The sequence below is a fragment of the Falco rusticolus genome, chromosome 7, assembly GCF_015220075.1.
Source record: "Falco rusticolus isolate bFalRus1 chromosome 7, bFalRus1.pri, whole genome shotgun sequence".
In the NCBI taxonomy this organism is placed as follows: domain Eukaryota; kingdom Metazoa; phylum Chordata; class Aves; order Falconiformes; family Falconidae; genus Falco; species Falco rusticolus.
In genome coordinates, this window is record NC_051193.1 from 43,446,168 (window position 1) to 43,465,506 (window position 19,339).

General features: G+C 44.8%; 1 protein-coding gene across 1 annotated transcript in view; it reads right to left on the reverse strand.

The window, feature by feature from the left end:
- Positions 1–11,357, reverse strand: part of KCNK13 (potassium two pore domain channel subfamily K member 13) — a 73,351-nt gene extending 61,994 nt beyond the window's left edge. The window contains exon 1 of the mRNA XM_037395513.1: positions 10,969–11,357. Coding sequence (XP_037251410.1) covers positions 10,969–11,305 — 337 coding nt within the window. The 5' untranslated portion in view covers positions 11,306–11,357. The remainder of the gene's footprint in view (positions 1–10,968) is intronic.
- Positions 11,358–19,339: the final 7,982 nt, after the last annotated feature.

The following is a 19,339-nucleotide window of genomic DNA, read 5'->3' on the forward strand; positions in this document are numbered from 1 at the left end:
ATACTAAAATGTTGCTTTCATTTCCTGAAGGTTTAAAAAAAAAATCTATGAAGTCCCACGTAAACTTGTCACAAAATTCTTTTTATCGATACTTGAAAAATACAAGTGAAAAATTACCAAAGAACAAGATTCTATATGCAGTGTGCTGAACAACTTGCCTTTTTTTTTTTTTATTTATTTAAGGATAACAGGGATAATGAATACATACTATGAGAGAACCTGGGGAAAAAAGCTCTGGCAGAGGCATCAAAAGGTCATCTAGTCCATTCACTGCCCAATGATGGAATTAAAGATTCCAGCGTCATTCTTCCGGGATGTCTGGTTAAGCTGAGTGTAAAGGTGATGAAGTGTCTATGGCATTCCTAGGGAGGCTGCACAACTGCTTCACTTTACTCAGTGTTAGGAAACTTTTTCTCATGTACGACCTGAATCTTCTTTGTTGCAATTTAAGCCCATTGATCATTGATCCTAGCTGCCATGCACTTAAAGAACAGTGTGTTTAATCCTTCCTGCATTGTATTTTCATACATCATACTCTCCTTCACTAATTCCGTTCTTTCAGCTGTGCAACTTCCTTAATTTTTTCAAATTTTTGCGCAAGTTCTGTTTTCTAAATGCCTCATCATACCAATCAGTTCCTTCTAGACTCTGCTTCCAGAGGCGAAGCAGCCGAGATCTGAAAACTGTATTCCAGGCAATGCTTCCCAGTGCAGCACACAGCGGAAATATTACGCTGCAGTCTTCCTCCTATATTTAAATGTGATCTTAAAAGAATTTTTTTTACAAAGGCATAGAAACAGTTCTGGACCGGAGACAGGTGGCAGGCCCCTGCAGAACCCCATCTGAGATACCCTTCTGTTCCGACAATGATCTGGTGAAAACTGGTCAATAAATACAATTTCCAGCTGGTCCCATTGCTAATTCATTGGAACCACATTTCCTCAGGTTGCTTATCCAACGTGAGGCAATGTCAAAAATCATGCTAAAGTCAAGCTATCTGATATCGGTTGCTTGTTTCTTATCCACAGGGTTAGCTACCTTATCATACAACAAAATAGACTGACTTTTATGAGATCTACATTTGGCAATTTCATGTTGATCATTACTTGACTCCTTGTTTCCATTTTAATGTTTACAAATAGTTGATCTGATTACCTACTCAAGCAATGTTCAGTGAATTAAGGTTGTTTGGGCTATAATTTTGTTTTTTAATTCCTTCCTGTCATCATCTTTTTTAAAGACTAGCAAAATATTTGCTATTTTAAGTTGCCTGGAATTTCAGCCCCTTCCATGAATTGCCGAAGGGCTCCTTATAGCTTTAGTAATTTGACTATAGAATGCAGTTGAGTTGGCTAAATGATTTGAAAAGATTTGACAATTTTAGGGATTCTAACCCATTCTTATACTTTCCCCTTTACTACAAGTATTAGTTGTACCACACATCAGTTCAGAGTTGACCTTTTCAGGAGACTGATGCAGAAAAAGGCAAAAAACATCAGCCCTCTTGCATCATTTGTTGAGATCTCTTCCTCTTTTCAAGGCAGACACGTCGTTTTCTCAACAGTATTGCGCTGATGAATGAGTTCACATCACCCTTGACACCCCTTGCTAATAGCATCATGTTTTGAGAGCTGGACTTCCTTTCTATTCTTGAATTTCCACATTATTCCTTTTATTTGTCTTCATTCTTGCGACTGAAACCAGTAACTAACTTAAATTTTGGACATACTGGTCTTTTATTACGGTACCTGTCCTCCTCCTACATTTGGATCACTTAAGTCAGTATCACTCATACCTTTTGTCCGAGAAACTGCTAGCCTGCCTTAAGTAATTTTTTCTTTAGTTTTGGTTCCTCTGAGATTGCACACTGCAGATCTCTGAGTTTATTACAAGTTTTGCTCTTGAAATCCCCTGGTTTTCTGTTCTTCCTCATTCTCCTTTAAAGAATAATGAGCTCTGCCACTCTGCAGTCACAGTTGTCTTCTACACTTTCATTGAAACTAGGCTAAAATCAAATCTGGTGTGCTGATTTGGTTCTGCTACTGCCTGGGTTCCCATCTTTAGATTGCTAGGGTGGGATTTAGAAGACCTAAATTTCAACTCCAATAGTATTAGTATCTACCTTTGCACTCAGCATCTCAGCTGTTTTTTTTCCGGGCAGGGAAGAGGAACAGACACGTTAGGGCATATTAATTTATCTGACCTGTATTAGTTATCTTCTGTAAAATTGGATAACTTGAAGACTCTGGCACTAACAAGAAAATTTACGGAGGAGAACTGACCTGGCCCTTCCCCTAACCTTGTGTGTTACAGCCACATGGTTTTCCTTGTGTTTTAACCAGTATCCAAGACAGAACATGCTAGGCTATCACACTTGTACCTTTTTAGATCTTGCTTGTAAAAGAAGTTCCAGGCTGATTTAATTTTATACTTCCTTTCTATGACATGGTTTGCTTTCTTTGAATATTTCAACTTTGTTCTGCAGATAGCAGAGGCTGGTGGCCATCCTGTCATTATAACCACTGTCGTCCTTTTCACATTTTTTCCTACATCTTTGCTTTATACAGATCTGTCATATATTACAGAAAGCTTTCAGTAAAAGTTACAGTGACCCATTTACTTGAGCATGTAAGTCTTTCAAAGGTGGGGAATGTTCTAGTTTATTAACAGATGCAGTCCTAGGTTGGTAGCAATTACAAGTTAAAGTGAGTTGACAACTACTTGGTAGTCTCTGTAAAGCAAGTAAATGGCCTCAGTTTACCTGCAACTTCCCTCAAGCATCAGCCTAAGCAGCCTTTATTGGCAAACACAGAACAAAGCAGGGCAGGGGGTGGCGATGAAGGATGGGAATGAGAAGTGAGGCGCCTTCTGCTCTAGAGAAGCCTCTGCTGAGGCACCCTCCCAAGCCAAGGGAAGGGAAACAGTCCCATCCTCCTCCCACAGCATATATATCTTTCAGGCTCTCAGGGCTGTCAATGCAGGAGTATTAGAATGCATTTTAAAGATGACCTATAATTAATGAAAGACTTTTTTATATACACTAGACAAAACTTTCTTCTCCAAATATCAAAACGAGAGAGGAACATTTTTGCCCAATTTGTTTGGTGGGGTTTTTTTCTTCACTGCCAGCTCCCTGCATGTCAAATAAATTTTGTTCTTCGCTGCCTCTAATTTCATTGTTTATGGCTGCTGTGTCCTCTTGTTGGCATCAGGCAAGTCTTGTTGTTCCTCTTTCTTTTGTAGCTCCAATTTTAAGACATATATTGGGTGAGACACTTTTTATCTTTAATTAAAATCCCCTTTGCAGTCCTCTTAATGCAAATGCTACACTATTTTGAAAAAAAAAACAAACCCTGTTTACTCAATGTAGGCCAGCAGGATTGTTTCAATACCTTCTGAAAAAAACAGCCTCCAAAGCAATCAGTGTAACTATTTTTCATTTTGTTTCTCATACATCTCTGAAATATTTCAAAGCAAGATCTTCTCTTCTAAACTTCATCTCCTTGTTCAATGTTAGTTACTCAGCCAAATGCACTTTTCACTTTTAAATTATCACAATGAAGTTGTTGATACATTAATTAGCACAATTACTTTTTTAAGAAGCTGTTTCTTGCATAATGTTTATGCTCATCAGAGTTTCTAGTTTTCTGCACTGAAACTATGAGATCTTTGAATATTTTTTCATCCTGGAAAAAAATTATCATTTTTAAAGTATGCCAAAAAGGAAAGGACAGCAGACGTGACATTCGGTAACCTGTACCCCATCTTTTCAGGGTGTAAGTGGACCACGCCTGTCAAGTCAGAGACTGCAGGATGTGGTAGATTCAAAGGAAAAAAGAGAATATGTGTCACACTAACTTAAGCAATCATGACCTGCACTGATATTTGGAGTATTCCTATCCTCCTGGTCACTCCACAATAGGAGAAAGCAGGGAAACCATCAATACATTACCTTCATCAGAGCTCGTTGGAACTAAATCTTTTATTTGTAAGTGGTTATCTTAAAGAGAATCTGAACAGCGTGGTGCAATCTTTGCACTTCTGCTGGTGAGTATGGCAAGATGACAGAAACTACTTTATATCCAGGAAAGGACTCAGAGGCTTAGTGGCTCGAGGAATGTAATCCAGTCCTTGCATGCTCTGGTACTGTACGTGGTACCAGGGAAAGGCAGGCAGCTCAGCAGGGTGTCTGAAACAGCCCCCATGATGAACAAGTTCTTCCTCATAGGAATGTCTCCATCACCGACAGCAGCCTTGGTGAAAAGCATCCTGGAATCAGTAAAGGATCCATAAAACTTAAAATTATGTACACATTGCCCTCCACTAAATGTAGCCTCTATCAAGAATAGGCAGAATGTGAGAGCTGTGGTCAAAGCAGGGACCTGAAACCCAAACTCCCCTTCTTGTGGCAGAACTTTAATCACTATGCTTTTATTCAACAGCTGCATGCCACTGTTTTTAAGGAAAAGATGGATCTCTTTAAAATCAAATCTATAGGGGGTTGCATTCAGGACAGGATTCAGGGTCTGATGCTGTCTTCCAAAGTTCGCAGCTAGGCAACTGACATTCAAGGACAAGAATGACAATAGACTTTATGGGCGTAACAATGAGCTTAGCCTCTCTCAGTCAAAGAATAGTTCTGTTCTCACTGCTGGCCTGGATAAAGTGAAGCAGCGAGATGACACGCTTTATTAATGAATGAGGGGTACAGCTTCAAGCACAACTAAAAGATTCTACTTGTATTGCTTTCCTCTAAATGGCAGGACACGCTTTCTGCACATGCACAACTTCCTTGAAGCATCAGCTCACCAAGAAGCAAGAGAAGACCAGAGTCTATGATTAGAAAAACCCAGAAACTGAATGAATCTACAAAAAAGGGAACACTAGCTCCTGTAAGCTTATCTCTTTGTCCCACCTGGGATTACGGAGCTGTGGTTATGGCTCAGTGGCTGAAGCAGGTCACTTGGAATCATTAGGTCTGCTTGCGCGTAAACAATACTTAAAGAAGAAAAACGTTAGCTAGGAGAACAAAGTACCTTGTGCTGTACAAGTTCAAATAGCTCAGTATGGTTAGGCAATGGCACATCCTTTGGTCTCTGTGACTCCAGGAGCAAGCCTGGTCCTTGGCCTCAGGTGGATCGTTCAGTGCAGTTGTGTTCACTCTACACATGGTAAAGACAGGGTAATCTCAAGGCTACAAGCAGTAGCCCAGCTCTCTGGTTTTAATGACCTTGGTGGTTTGCTGGGCATTATCCCCATGCACACTTTTCTCTTGCACAGCTGTAACTCCACTCAGTAGTAAGTACTGCAGTTACGCAGGTGAAAATGAGGAAACAGGTACTTACTCCGACATTGGTCAGCACTCCCTCCTTCATGCCATTACAGACTGCTCTAACAGGGCCAGTGCAGCTGCCTCACACCATGCAGATATCCCTGTCAGCAAACAATGCTCTTGTCAGCAACCCTCTCTAAGCTGCTTGAAGAAGATGCTGTGACTCCTTCTACCCCTTCTGTACAATAGGCTCTGTTGTTGCTTGTCACTCTGTGGTAAACACCTCACCTGTCACTCCAGGAGATTTTACCTCTTTGGCCTCAGGTAATGCATCAGTGGAGAAATCTCTTTTCTCACCTTGCAAGAAGACTTTACACCTCTGGCCCAACATGCTGCAGCTTCTTGCAGAGAAGAAGGATGCAAATTTTGACAATTTCTCCAGAAAATGTGCCTTGTTTTGTGAGGATGATGCAACTTCCTCCTTCACCTCACTGCTCGTGAACAGTTCACACAGAAAAAACACAAGAGGCAACAGGCACAAATTGAAAATACAGGCAATTCCATTTAACAGGAGAAAAACCCCCTCTTTTACTGCGAGGGTGGTTGAACACCGGCACAGGTTGTCCTGAGAGCTTATGGACTGTCCATGGAGATACCCAGACCCCAGGAGGACACATCCCTGCACAGCTGGCTGCAGCTGACCCCGCCTGGAGCACAGGCTGGACTAGAGCATCTGCAGAGGATCTGCAGAGACCCTCTCCAACCTCCATCACCCCGTGAAAAGGGCAGCTGTATCATACGCCAGTTTGAGGAGTTGCTTCAGGCTGTGCCTTTATGACAAGATACATTTTGTGCCATTTACAGTTAAAATAAACAGGTTTTAATCAAGATCATAATATGGGCTGGGGTGAGCATAGGTGGGGTTTTTTTAAAAGAAAAAGGAAACACAGTCCTTTCAACGTTCTTAAGTTATTCAAAGAAAAATAGCTGCTCATGAGATAAGGGTGTCTTGAGGCATTGACAAATCATTCATTTGACGCAACTGAAGTCAGTAACAGGTTTTTTCCAATGGTTTCAAAGAGCAGAGGAGGATCTAGATGCTGCAAATATCCCAGTATGCTAACCCTCTGTATTGCTCAGGGGTCGTAGTGTCCACCTATTTCCAGTGGAACTGAGGGTGCCCAGGTGTCTGTCACAAAAGGTAGGCAGTGATCCAATGCACTGATCTTCAGACACCTGGGCAGCAGCTCCCTACCTCTTGGAGGCACTACTGTCACAAGGTACCACAGAGGTCCTTCAGTATCAAGAGTGCCTGCTGATGACTGCAACCCTACAGTCTAATGCTGCTGAACACCCAGAGCCTACCAAATGCTGTACCCGCCTCTATAAACCAAATAAACATTCACTGAAGTGCAAATCAGGACTTAGCTTGTACTTTCTAGTCTGCAGAATATTTTATCAGTCTCTGCAAAGTAAATGAGTTTCAACAGAAAACACCGAGAATCCTGGCTTAAAAATATTCCCCAGACCGGTGGTAAGGGCACTCTGCTGAGACACGAGGATGTTGCTTCAAGTCCTTGCTGAGAAAGAAGTTGCTTTGATCTCTCGCGTCCTGAGCACTACTACCACCCAATTTCTAAGCAAAAGGGACACTACACTATGTGACAAAGGGCTGATCAGAAACCAAAGTGGGCTTATGGAGGAGCCCAATACACACCTGTGGTCTCCTTCTGCAGGTTAGACTTAGGCATCTGCCTTCATGGGATGGAGAGGCTTCGACCCCATCTTTTTCCTTGGGATCACCTCCTGGCTGGTCTACAGTGTCCCAGTAGGGCAGGTATTTGTCGCTACCTTCCTACATTTCTAATAGTAGCATTAATGCTGGGTCACACCTTCCAAAAATCATCAATTTGAGCATTAGTTAATAAGCAGACAGTGCATACGTGTCCCAGAGCACAATCGTTAGTTGCAATGTATTCTTCCCCTTTAGTTAGCTAGCAACCCTGGCACAACCCCTGCCACCACTCCTCAAAACAACATTAATAGTAATTACATGGGCAGTGTGTTTTATACTAAATAAAACAGAATAATAGATCACAGGATCATAGAATGTTTTGGGTTGGAAGGGACCTTAAAGATCATCTAGTTCCAACACCCTCCTCTAGACAAGGCTGCTCAAAGCCCCATCCAGCCTGGTCTGACCATGACAAACATGTGGCGTTTATTCCATAATGGCTTACACAGAGTCCAAAAGACATATTAAAATTTGGAGTTACAGGCTGAGTACTGATAGGAATAAACCCTTTTATGGAATGAACTCTAAATTAGTAAACTAAGAAAAGACAAACTATTTATTTCTTATTAGTTCAGCTCTGTTTAGCTTTGTTATTTTCTTGACAAATAAAATTAGGCTGGTTATATTTAGTTTTGACCTCTTGACTTGAAGCACTGACACCATGCTCTGATACCTATGTGAAAAACATTTCATGTGAATCTTAATTAAAAAGACAGTGTCATTCCCTTGGATATCGCAAAACTCTCTTCTTTCCTCTGAAACGCAAAAATACATGATGGTATTTCTAGCTAAAGTACAGGAAGCAGTAGATGCTACAGGTAACTTTTGAGTGATTCTTTAGCGGTATATCAAAGTGTCTAGGTTTGCATTATTGACTGCAGAAAAAATATATTTATGCTGGTGGAGTAGCAAAATAATTTCCTCTATGCCAAAGAGAAAAAAAGAAATTTACAAAAGAAATAAAAGATGACTGCTTTTACAACAATTTACCTGCTAAATCAAAAGCTCCTATACCAGCACATAGTGCTGAGTGTAGAAAGTTAGCTGATACTAGTAATATGCCATAAAAGCACCCATTCCTGAAAAAGTGCTTTTAGCTGAAGTCACAAAATTCTATTTAGCTGTAGAAATGTAGAAATGTAGAAATGTAGAAAAGCCACCAGAAGTATAGACTGAAAACCACATGGAATAATCCTTCCACTTTCCTCAGAACTAGCAAGGTCACAAGATGGAGTAATACATGAACTTTGGGGCACTATACTGGGGCATGAAAGATGTGGACCATTTGGGAAGGGCTGACAAGACAGCAAAAATCTTGATTTGAGATGCATAAAACAAACCCTATTGTTAGGACCCCAATACAGTTCATAAAAATGAGCGTGTGGTTGCAGAGCCTGCAGGAGAACCCTCCTGCATGGCACAGCTGAGGGGATCTGGCCAAAGCACAACAGTCTTGTGTACGTCTGGAGAGCACAGCCTGCAGCACAAGCTAAGATCAAGAGCTGAAACCCACAGTCTCACAAAGTAGCAATGCTACTGAGAAGATTAAGAAAGAGGGATGCCACTGATATGACTGAAAGAGTGCAATGCCACTGACGGGATTAAGAAAAAATGATGCAATTGATAAAACACACCCAGAAAGTGACACCATTGATAAGACTGAGAAAAAGCCATGCCAGTTCAAAAGAAGGGACAGGATGTAAATTGCCAACGTCTATAGAGCAGACACAATCTGAAGCAAAAGGGGTCTCAAGGATATTTTCTTCAGAAACATTGATGGAGCTCTAAATTGTGGGCTATGGAAATCAGCAAGCCTGAGAAACTACCAGAAAGTGTGAGTGGGTAAGTGGATGCTTGTGTTTGCAAGCAGCTACAGTTAGTAAGACCACAGATACCCCTCTCTCCTCTACAATCTCATTTATATATGATAAATATGAATGTTAAGAACTACCGGCATCAGTTAATATATGAGAAGTAACTGTATCACTGCAAAGCGGGGTTACAACATTGGGGTTTTCTGAATGAGAAGACTGAAAGGACACATGACAACGATCTTTGAGTACCTAAGAGGCCATTCTCTGGGTATGAAGGATGGTAAGACAGAAATGCAAGTCACTGAACTGCAGTAAGGTAGGCATCAGGAAAACCTTTTTTTCTAGTGAGGATAATAATGCACAAGGCTGGATTCCTTGTGGAAGTTGTGGGATCTCCAACAGTGCAGGTTCAAGATGGCAGCTTGGCCAAACTTCTATTAGGTAAAAAGAAGTCACATATAATTGTCCTCCTCTGGTAACAGAGGTGGACCAGGTGCACTTTGGAGACCTGGTCCCAGTTCTCTTTACTACGATTCTGTGACTGTAGCAAAGGTTAGTATCAACATGTATTTTGCTCATACAAGAAGCACACCTTACAGGAGATGTTACAATGCCAAACGGCTACAGCAGTTTGCAAAAATGGGTTTAACAACGTTAGAAGTTATTTTAAATTACCAGTTCAGCAGAACATTCAAGCATAGTTCTTGGTCTTACAGACAAGGTCTAAGGACACAAACACCCAAATCTTGATGCCCCGAGGAAATATAAAACTAGTGTGATGGCATCTTTCACGATAAAATTAACTGCAGACCTAAGAAACTCAGTGTTTAGGGACAGGCTGAGCAGAACCACCGGAAAGCATCAGGTATTCTACAGCCTGCAGCACAAACTCTCACATGTCCTGCATAAAGCAAGGCATCTCAAAACTCTGTCGGGGAACGAGTGTTAACGGAGATTTCCTGAAGAATTGCTGTTGGTAATTAACCAACCATTCCTCAGTGTGCATTTCAAACGTGGAGGAAGACTGATGTGCATTGGAGATAGCATTACCAAGATTTAGTGACTCCATTTGCCCTAGTGGTAAACACACACAACATCGCCTGTCTTTAGCTAAAGGTCTGTTTCTCCAGGCTTTCAGCTGCCCGCAGCTGCCCGAAGGAAGCCTTTCTGTTGACACCCATGGGCTCCCTGGGGTGCGTATGTCAGTGCCTGGTGCTGTCCCTTTGCATCTTGATGTACTCTCGTAAGCCCCCTCGGAATTTCTATTCAGTATCGCCTTCCTCCCGAAGGCTCCTTCAACCTGAATAAACTCGGGTTTATTCCCAAACGAAATAAGCAGCGCCCACCCACTGGTTGATTTTGTCTCTGAAAGCCGGAAGAGCAAAAAGCCAAGTGGCTTGGAACCCAACATTTCCAAGTTGCATGCTTTGTAGCTGGACGCTACAAACCCTATTTTATGGTTCTCATTAAGAACTAACTAGATCCTCAGAAAGGTCCCTTCCGAGCTCACAACCTACGAAGCCACCTACCTCCCGATCTGAGATTCGCTATAATAAGATTTCCCAGCATTTAAAGACATACAGCATTTGTTTAAAGCTTTCGGCTCTGGGCGCGACTGTTCTCCCACAAAATCTGCCACCGCATGCCAAGGCCAAGTTGCTCTGCTAGGCAAGCGAGCCCCGGGGAGGGGGGCTGCCGGCCGGGGAGCGGGGGTGCAGCCGGGAGGGGAGGGCGGACAACCGGCCGGAGCGGGGGGGGGGACAGCCAGCCGGGGTGGGGGACAGCTGGCCGGGGAGCGAGGGTACAGCCGGCAGGGGAGGGGGGACAGCCGGCCGGGGTGGGGGGCAGCTGGCCGGGGAGCGGGGAGGGCAGCCGGCCGCCGCACGCTCCGGGGGCCGTTGCCCGGGGCGCGTCTCATCTCCGCGGCGCGGTGCTTCCCCCCGCAGCGTCTCTTCGGTGGGCGGAGGGAACAAAGGAGCAGCGAGGGGACAGGACCCTGCCCGGCACGGGCACGAAGCCCGCTGAAGCCCGGGGAAGGGGAGAGGGGGCTGCGCATCCCCGCCCGCCCTCGCCCCGCCGCCGCTCACCGATAGTGGAAACGACGGTGCCCACGAAGTAGAAAGCGCCGGTGAAATCCCACCGGGGCCGGATGTCATCGACGCGGATGCCGGCCACGCTGGCCTCCTCGTACTCCCGAAGGAAGTGCCGGAGCTCGGCGCGGCTGAGGTTGTGGCGCCGGGTGAAGTTCTCCAGCCGCTCCTCCCAGCGCTCCTTGGCCTCCCGCTCCGTGGGCAGCTCGATGGCCGAGAAGACGGCGGCGCCGCACAGCATGTACAGCACGATCAGCACCGCCAGCAGGAGGAACCGCGCGTTGTCCGCGTTCAGGCGACCCGCGCTGGAGCAGCAGCCGCCGCGACACGCCATCCTCCGCCCCGCGGGACCGGGCTGCCTCGCCGCCACGCTACGTCGGGGCCCTCCCGCCGCCGCCGCCGCTGCCGCCGCCGCCGCCGGGCATCACGGCGCCGCCCGCCAGGCGTGCGCAGGGCCGCGGCCGCAAGCTCAGGGTGCCGCGGTGCCCGGCGGCGGCGGCGGCGAGTGGCGCTCCCGGGAGCCGTCCGGCACCTCCGCCCCGGGGGCAGGGCACTGCCCCACCGCGCACGGCACGGCCCCGCGGCGGACGGGCTGCGGGCTGCGGCGCATCCTGCGGGCGAGGGAGCCGCCCGTCCCGTCCCGTCCCGCCCCGTCCCGTCCCGTCGCGTCGCGCAGAGCCCCTCAGCCCCGCCGCGCCCCGCGCCGGGCTCCCGGCCCCGCCGGTTTCATATCCCCTTCCTTCCCCGCCCCAAGCACGTCGGAGCGGGGCGCAGGGACAGGCAACCGCCAGGCGCCTCCTGCCTGCCGCGGGGGGGGGCGAGGCGGGACCGGCGGCAGGTCGCCGGAGGGCAGCTCGCCCCGCCGCCCTCCCTCGCCGGCGCGGGGCTCCTCCGCCCCGGTCCGACGGAGGCGGCGGCCCCCAGCTCCGGGCTGGCCGCGCCGTGGCCGCGCCGCGCCGCGCCCCGGAGGGACGCTCCCCTCAGCAGAGGCGCGGCCGCCGCCTCGAGGGTCTCGCCGGCGCTGCGGGCAGGGCGGGCCGGGCCGGCACCTGGCGGGGCGGGCCCACGGAGGACGGCTGCCCCGCGGCCTCCGCCTCTCCGAGGGGCGGGGGGTGCCCCGCCAGCGGCCGCCGCCTTCCCGCCCGTCGGGGCTGCCGTCCGCCCCGTCCGCTGGGGTCGCCGCGGGCACGGGGCCTCTCACAGAGCCCCGGAGTAAACACCTGCGGCCGATGAGGTGCCCCTGCTATCGAAGCAACACAAATGACCCCCCTCTGCCAAAAGAGGGCACCTCTCGCTCGGCAGGGCTGGCCACCGCTTGCTGTCGCGACAGGTTGTGGCGTCTCCGTCCTCCAGAATCGGGCAGTCGGAGGGCCGCGGAAGGCAGAGGCAGCTCTCCAGCTGCGGTGTGGCTTCAAAACGCATCGTTCTCAGGGGCAAAGAGCTCGCGATCCAAACCTTCTGGAAAAATCCGTGTTACTATAAGGAAAAAAAGCTAAACTCTGCAATATCTGGCAATTACTACAGTGATGAATTCTACTTTAAAATCATTCAGAGCTAGAATTCAGCTCTGTAAAACATATTAGTATATAAACACTCTTTCTTTCTAGTGAAAGACAACTTTTAATTTTAGAAAGCAGGTTAATGAGGTATTACTACAACAACTACCTTTTTTTTTTTTCTTCCCCCCCAGTTAAATGCAGTTAAAAAGCAATGGGAGCTAACACTAAGGTCTTAGCAGTTAGAAATCTCCCTTTGCGGTGCACAATCATACACGCTCAGTGTAAGAGTCACTGGTGGTCTCTCAGCCTGAGGCGTATTCAGGTATCGGGTCAGAGCCCTGGGAGGGGGCTGCGGGCAACTCTGTGCCGGTGCTCGAGGGAGGATCACCAGCTGCGTGGCAGCGCATCTGCTTGGGCACCAGGCACAGAGGAAAGCTAAGTCACTTCCTCACATCGCACAGCAAAGCAACAGCCGAGGATGAATGAGACTCACGCTTCCCCTTTGTTTATTCCCATTGGTTTTATTTGTTTTATTCGTAGGTAATACAGAACACATCATGTTGCAGGATTTTATTCCTCTTTCATTAGTCTGCAGCATAGACTGACATATGGCAATTAAAATTAGCAGCAACACTGGAAGACATTACACAGCCAAAAAAAAGAGGAAGACAAGATGCCAGTCAAACTAACCACACTCTGTGCCAAGTGCTAAAGGTAACCACATGCTTCCATAAAAAATGCTGGTGTATCTTAAAAACTATTGATAGTTACTATTAGAGGAAAAAAAACACACCCCTGTATTTCCCTGCTTTGCCAGAAAGATGGCTCTCAGTGAGTGCTCTCGCAGCCAGCAGAGGCAGAACTGACTGAGCACCCTCAGTGCACACTGAGGTCTTCATCCATCAAAGTTGTCCTTGGGTGGCTTGGAATAGCACGGTGGGAACAGGAACTTTAACTGCCATTACAACATGTGATTATTGATCTGCTTTTTGAGGTGTGTTTGAGGTGTATCTGAGGTGTATCATCTTTGGCTAGTGTTGGATGCCTGTTTTGGAGAAGGATACATCAAAAAGGTTGGCAGTCTACTTCTATCATTTAAAAACCATGACATCAATGTGATTGCCCAAAGGAATGTGAACAACGATCACATTATCCCAAGAATTTTCCCGGGAAAATTATTCAAGGCTATTGAGCTCCTCCTATTATTTACATACTATTTTGTTAGTGAGGAAAAGTTATTCTTGTGTTGGTCTTGGGTGTAGGGGGAGCAGGTAAGAATTAATGCAGATAAGAACATCTGGCATGGTTTTGAATGACAATGAAGTGTACTAGTGTCACTGGATATCAAAAATGGCAACTTCCCTTAATTTGTCAAACCTGATCTTCACCAAACTAAAACACTGAAGGATGTGCTGTGATTTAACCTCTTGAGAAAGCAGCTTTTTAAGGACATGCTTACTGTTAAGGGATCAAGAAAGCGTGAGCTGATATTGACTGGAATCCTGAAGTGGAAAATGAGAAGGTGGCTGTCAAATATCACAGGTGTGGCACCTTTTATTGTTTTAAGCTCCTTTTCTTCCTTTACTTCCTCTGTTTTAATTAAGGTACTTATTCTAAAGAATACTTTCTTGTATAAAAGGTCATTAATTCCATTGTTGTTGGGTAGGTAGCTGGAAAAACTGGAGTGTGTGGAAAGCACAGACAGTGTAATGATGCAGTCACCCATTAAGAGCATTTAAGCAAGGCTGAATAAAGAAAAGCAATGTATTCACTGGCATTAGGAAAAAAAAATAGCTTTTCATTTCAGGTAAAAAAAAATGGTTAAACCTGTTGCTGATGTTTAACTCCAAACCAAAGTTAACACCTTGTGAGCACAAACACTGCATTGCCATTAACCTCAGTACAGTCCCTGGTGGCATCGTTATCAGGAAACCTGCTACATGTGCCCTACCTACCCCTCAGCACCAGCAGCACACAGCTCCCTAGTGTCTATGTGTGCAGGTATTTCGTGACAAAGAGACTGGTGGTGGTGAGGCTTAGCGTGATTGTAAATAATAGGAAAAAAAATCAGTGTCTTTACTAGTTCTGTTGATAATGGTAAATGAGAACCCTGTAATTAACATATTTACAAATATCTTAAGGGCGGGTGCCAAGAGCATGGGGCCAGTCTCATTTCAGTGGTGCCCAGTGACAGGACAAGGGGCAATGGGCACAAACTGCCACACAAGAAGTTCCATCTCAGTGTGCAGAAGAACTTTACTCTGAGGCTGCCCAGAGAGTCTGTGGAGCCTCCTTCTCTGGAGGCATTCAAAACCCACCTGGATGCAACTATGTGCAGCCTGCTCTAGGACAACCTGCTTTAGCAGGGGACTGGACTAGATGATCTCCAGAGGTCCCTTCCAACCCTCACAATTCCATGATTCTGGGATTCTGTAACAAAACTACAGTCACTGAGCACCCTAGTAACGATTACCAACAAATGTCTGGTCAGAACAGAGCTATTATTAATGCATCAGCAAATTACTTGGAAGCATCACACAGAGATTTACTCTCGTTCGTTGACAGTGTTGGTACTTTTTGATTAAACATCTCCTTTGGAAGTGATAAGGTGGTACATTTAAATAAAATACACTGCTTATCTATGAGCTGCTATAGGAGAGCTGCAATTTACTCCTGAGCAAATTTTATACATAATAAAACATATTGCTAGAGAGGCAAAGGAAGCAGCTTTCTGTTACCTTTGATGCTGAACAAATCTTCTTCTGGAACTTAATAACCTTGATGTTAACAAACTAAATTGGAAAAAAATTCCAAAACCTCATGAATGTGTAACACTTGGGGCATCTAGAATACGCTAAACTTTTCAACATCCCCATTGCTTTGCTAGGAGTTTCAAAGAGATTGTATCTCTGGGGGAGTCCTACTGAATGTGAAGTAAAAAATCATAGAATCATCTAGGTTGGAAAAGACCTTTAAGATCATCGAGTCCAACTGTTCACATAACACTGCCAAGTCCACCACTAAACATGTCCCTAAGTGCCACATCTACACATTTATTTTTTTTTAAATGCCTCTAGGCATGGCGATTCCACCGTGCCCCTGGGCAGCCTGTTCCAATGCTTGACAACCCTTTCACTGAAGAAATATTTCCTAATATCTCCCCTGGTGCAAATTGAGGCCATTTCATCTTGTCCTATCACTTGCTACTTGGGAGAAGAGACCCACACCCACCTCGCTGCAACCTCCTTGCAGGGAGCTGTAGAGAGTGATAAGGTCTCCCCTGAGTTTCCTTTTCTCCAGGCTAAACAGCCCCAGGTCCCTCAGCTGCTCCTCATGGGACTTGTGCTCCAGACCCTTCACCAGCCTCATTGCCCTTCCCTGGACACGCTCCAGCACCTCTACATCCTCCTGCAGTGAGGGGCCAAACCTGGACACAGGACTCAAGGTGCGGCCTCGCCAGTGCCGAGCACAGGGGGACCATCACTGCCCTAGTCCTGCTGGCCACACTGTTTCAGACACAAGCCAGGATGCTGTTGGCCTTCTTGGCCACCTGGGCACACCGCTGGCTCATGTTCAGCCAGAATGTTGCTTCTTGCCTTTATCTAGTGTGCACATCCCTCCCAAAGCAGAAGACACTTAGCAGTAAAGACAACTGAGCCTTGCTGTATAAAAGAGATTCTCAGGAATGAGAAATGTGAAAACTTTTTCCATATCTTTCACATCAGTTACTAAAGCGTGGCTGATAAAGATAATTGTATTCCAGTCTACCTGAGGAAGACAATATTTCATTTATACTTAGAGAATACCCTATAGGTGGGGTTTTTTTAAAATATATTTGGAAATTAAATTTTACAATTGGGAGAGTGAGGCAGATAGACAGGGCTTAAAAGCCCCTACAAGGGACTGCTCGAGAGCTGTCCTTAAGAACAACTTCCACTTTTGGAAGCCACTTTGCATTTGCATGCTGTTTATCTTTCAGCATTTCAGCAGGTAAGAAAAACCTGGTCGAGTTGATAGCTTAGTTTTCCAGACTGCATACCAACCAACCACAATTCAGAGCAAAGTTGTTTATTCATGCTAGAACTGTGTCCGGTAGTGATTTGCATGTTAAGCGAGAATCAGAGACACACAAATCAACTAGTGTGAAGTCAGAACAGAGTTAGTAAAAGAATCCAGGAGCCCGCTTGCAGTCCTCCGTTCTAAGCAATGGAAAATACTTTCAACTAAAGGATGAACTTTTTATTCTGATTAATACAATGGGGTCACAATACCTTGAAAGCACTGCAGCAACATTTAGAAAGCAGTACTGGGAAATAGTCTGAACAGAGATAAAATCTTGATAAGTGGAGAAGCAGAAAAGAGTATATTACAAAAAGAAAAAAAGCCAAGGATATAGAGACTGTTGATTAACATAGGAACTTATTTGTCTGAACTTTCACATCTCCCTTCAGTCTCCAGTGCTTTTTGCTGTGTTTCTTTCTTTTGCCCTTTAGGATGCCAGTTACAGTTGCTCAGATTAAAAGAAGCTCGGAGGTAAGAGAAAGGGAATGGTGTGACTACTGTCAGTGTTCTGCTAAATTTCTGACATCCTGGGTCACAGTGATTAATTCTGCAGCTGTAAAATGTCAGCAACTTTACCGATGTCAGTAAAAATACCTATGGGATTAGGTAGCATCTAGCATTATAAAGAACATTACATCTCCATTCTAGCTTTTTCAAATACACACGTTGGGTAGCCAGAGCATGTCACACTGAATATCTATATATGACATTGATCTACCGATTTCAATATTCAGTTCTTGGTATCACATCTCTCTAGTAATTATAATTTACCTGGATTTTTTGTGCAATTATTTCTGTTACTGTATTCATATTTGTTTACTGGAAGACAGTCTGGAATATCAAAACCATAGTAAGCCTTAGCAGAAGAAAGTACAAGGAATTAACATATCAGTAACTGCTGAAAAAAGCATGTTGAAACGTTTGGGAAGGTCACCAAATGACACAGTTATAATATCGTAGCACATTTGCACACCTAACATGGAACAAAATGCATGGTACCTTCTATGCCTTTTTACCTTCTGTGATGCTGGATTTAATCTCAAGTACGGTGAAAAGACTCTAAATAGATCACTGTATCATGGTCTTGAGCAAACCAAAATGAGATCATTGTTTTACTATGTGACTCCAATAAGAAACTGCAAATGCTACACTGCCCTTGACAGAAGATTTAACCTTTTCAGAATCATAAGCAACAACCAAGTTTCCTTCCTTTTTCCAGGAGGGAGTAAACTTTTATTATCCTATTATGTTAATGGCTACAGCAAAGCAGTCCAATATTGAAGTGCCATTGTGTAACCACATTTCTAGTCGTCCACCTTGATCTCTCCTACAGGGTGTATGGCAGCTCTGCAGAGTTCACTTCCCTTCCAGGTTGTGATGTTTGTGACGCATGGTTTATAACCCCAGTATGGGACCTTGTACAGCTGGGGCTTAGGAGTCAGCTGAGCTTTTACAAAACGTAAGCAATTATATTAGCCCTTAAAATTGGCTAGGGCTTGATCAAATTGTTTGAACGATTTAGGCACAGAAAAATGCACAACTTCCTTCTTTACAACCTAATTAGCAGCACTGCAGAAATGCATGCACATTGTTTGCACCAGCACATACTAATATATATTAACAATAAATTCTGAAAAGCACTTATTTTTGAAGGGGAACCAGAACAGATTCATTCTCAGCAACAACAAGAAAAATTAATCAGCAATTTATTGAGTAAAAAAGATGTTGTACTGAATAACAATTACTTGTATAATGCTATTGCTTTTTTCCTATTTTTTTTAAATTTTAACTACCTTTTAAAAATAAAGAAGCACACAGGTCTCACACCTAAATATCACTTTAACCAAAGATCCCAGAGTCAAATTCAGTTACATGTCAGACATTCTGCTGTGGCTTGGACTACTCTGTTTTCTCCTTCTCTTTATTCAGTTTCACTTCTAAATGCTAGGGACCCTGACATGAAATAATAAAAAATAAATATTAGGGTGGCATGAAAAATGGAATTTCAAAATATTCTGCACAAGAAAAAATTTAAAATTTTATTTGGACAGTTAAGAAGTATTCTTAGGTCTGTCCTGGCACCCAAGAGGCTGCACATCTAGAAAATTGTTATTAAATAGCATTTCCTGGCCAAAGGTTTTTCAAGACCCTTCTGTCCAGCTCAAGTATGTCATGAAGCCCAGCTGTGTTTGGGTTGCACAGGACTGACTGCAAAAGACTGTTGCCACCCTGGAGTTTTAGTTGTCTTCAGTTTCTTCAAAACAAGTTTTCCTTGCAGTTCTGGAAGAGCATTGCTTAGACAGTTAGAACTACACACGTTATCTGTTTCAACCAAACTCAACCTTGATTTGAACCATTAGTTTGCCCAACACCACATATTGTCCGGCAAACCAAACCCCCACCCTTCACTCTTACCTCCACCTCTGCCACCAGCAGTGCTCCACTTCCACGCTTATACCACAGTCCGAGTTGCCTTGGGTCATAGCTGTGTCGGAAAGATTTCCTGAATTTTCCTAGCAGAACTGATCACTTGGTTTATTGGTTCCCACCAATGGGCTTTGGAAGGACCTTCTGACACTACATTCATCTGAGCCCTGGAAAGCTGAAGTTAAATCATGCCAAGTTCCTGGAAACTGAAAAATTCCAGCTGGAATTTAAGCAGTAATGCCTCAGAGCTAGTCAAACCACTCTGTGGCAAAATCAGAAACACTCATATATGGAACACTAATAAATCACATTCTTCATAATTTAAAGATACATGTCCATTAATTGTTAGCTCACCTTCTGGAACTCTTAAAGCTTTCCTC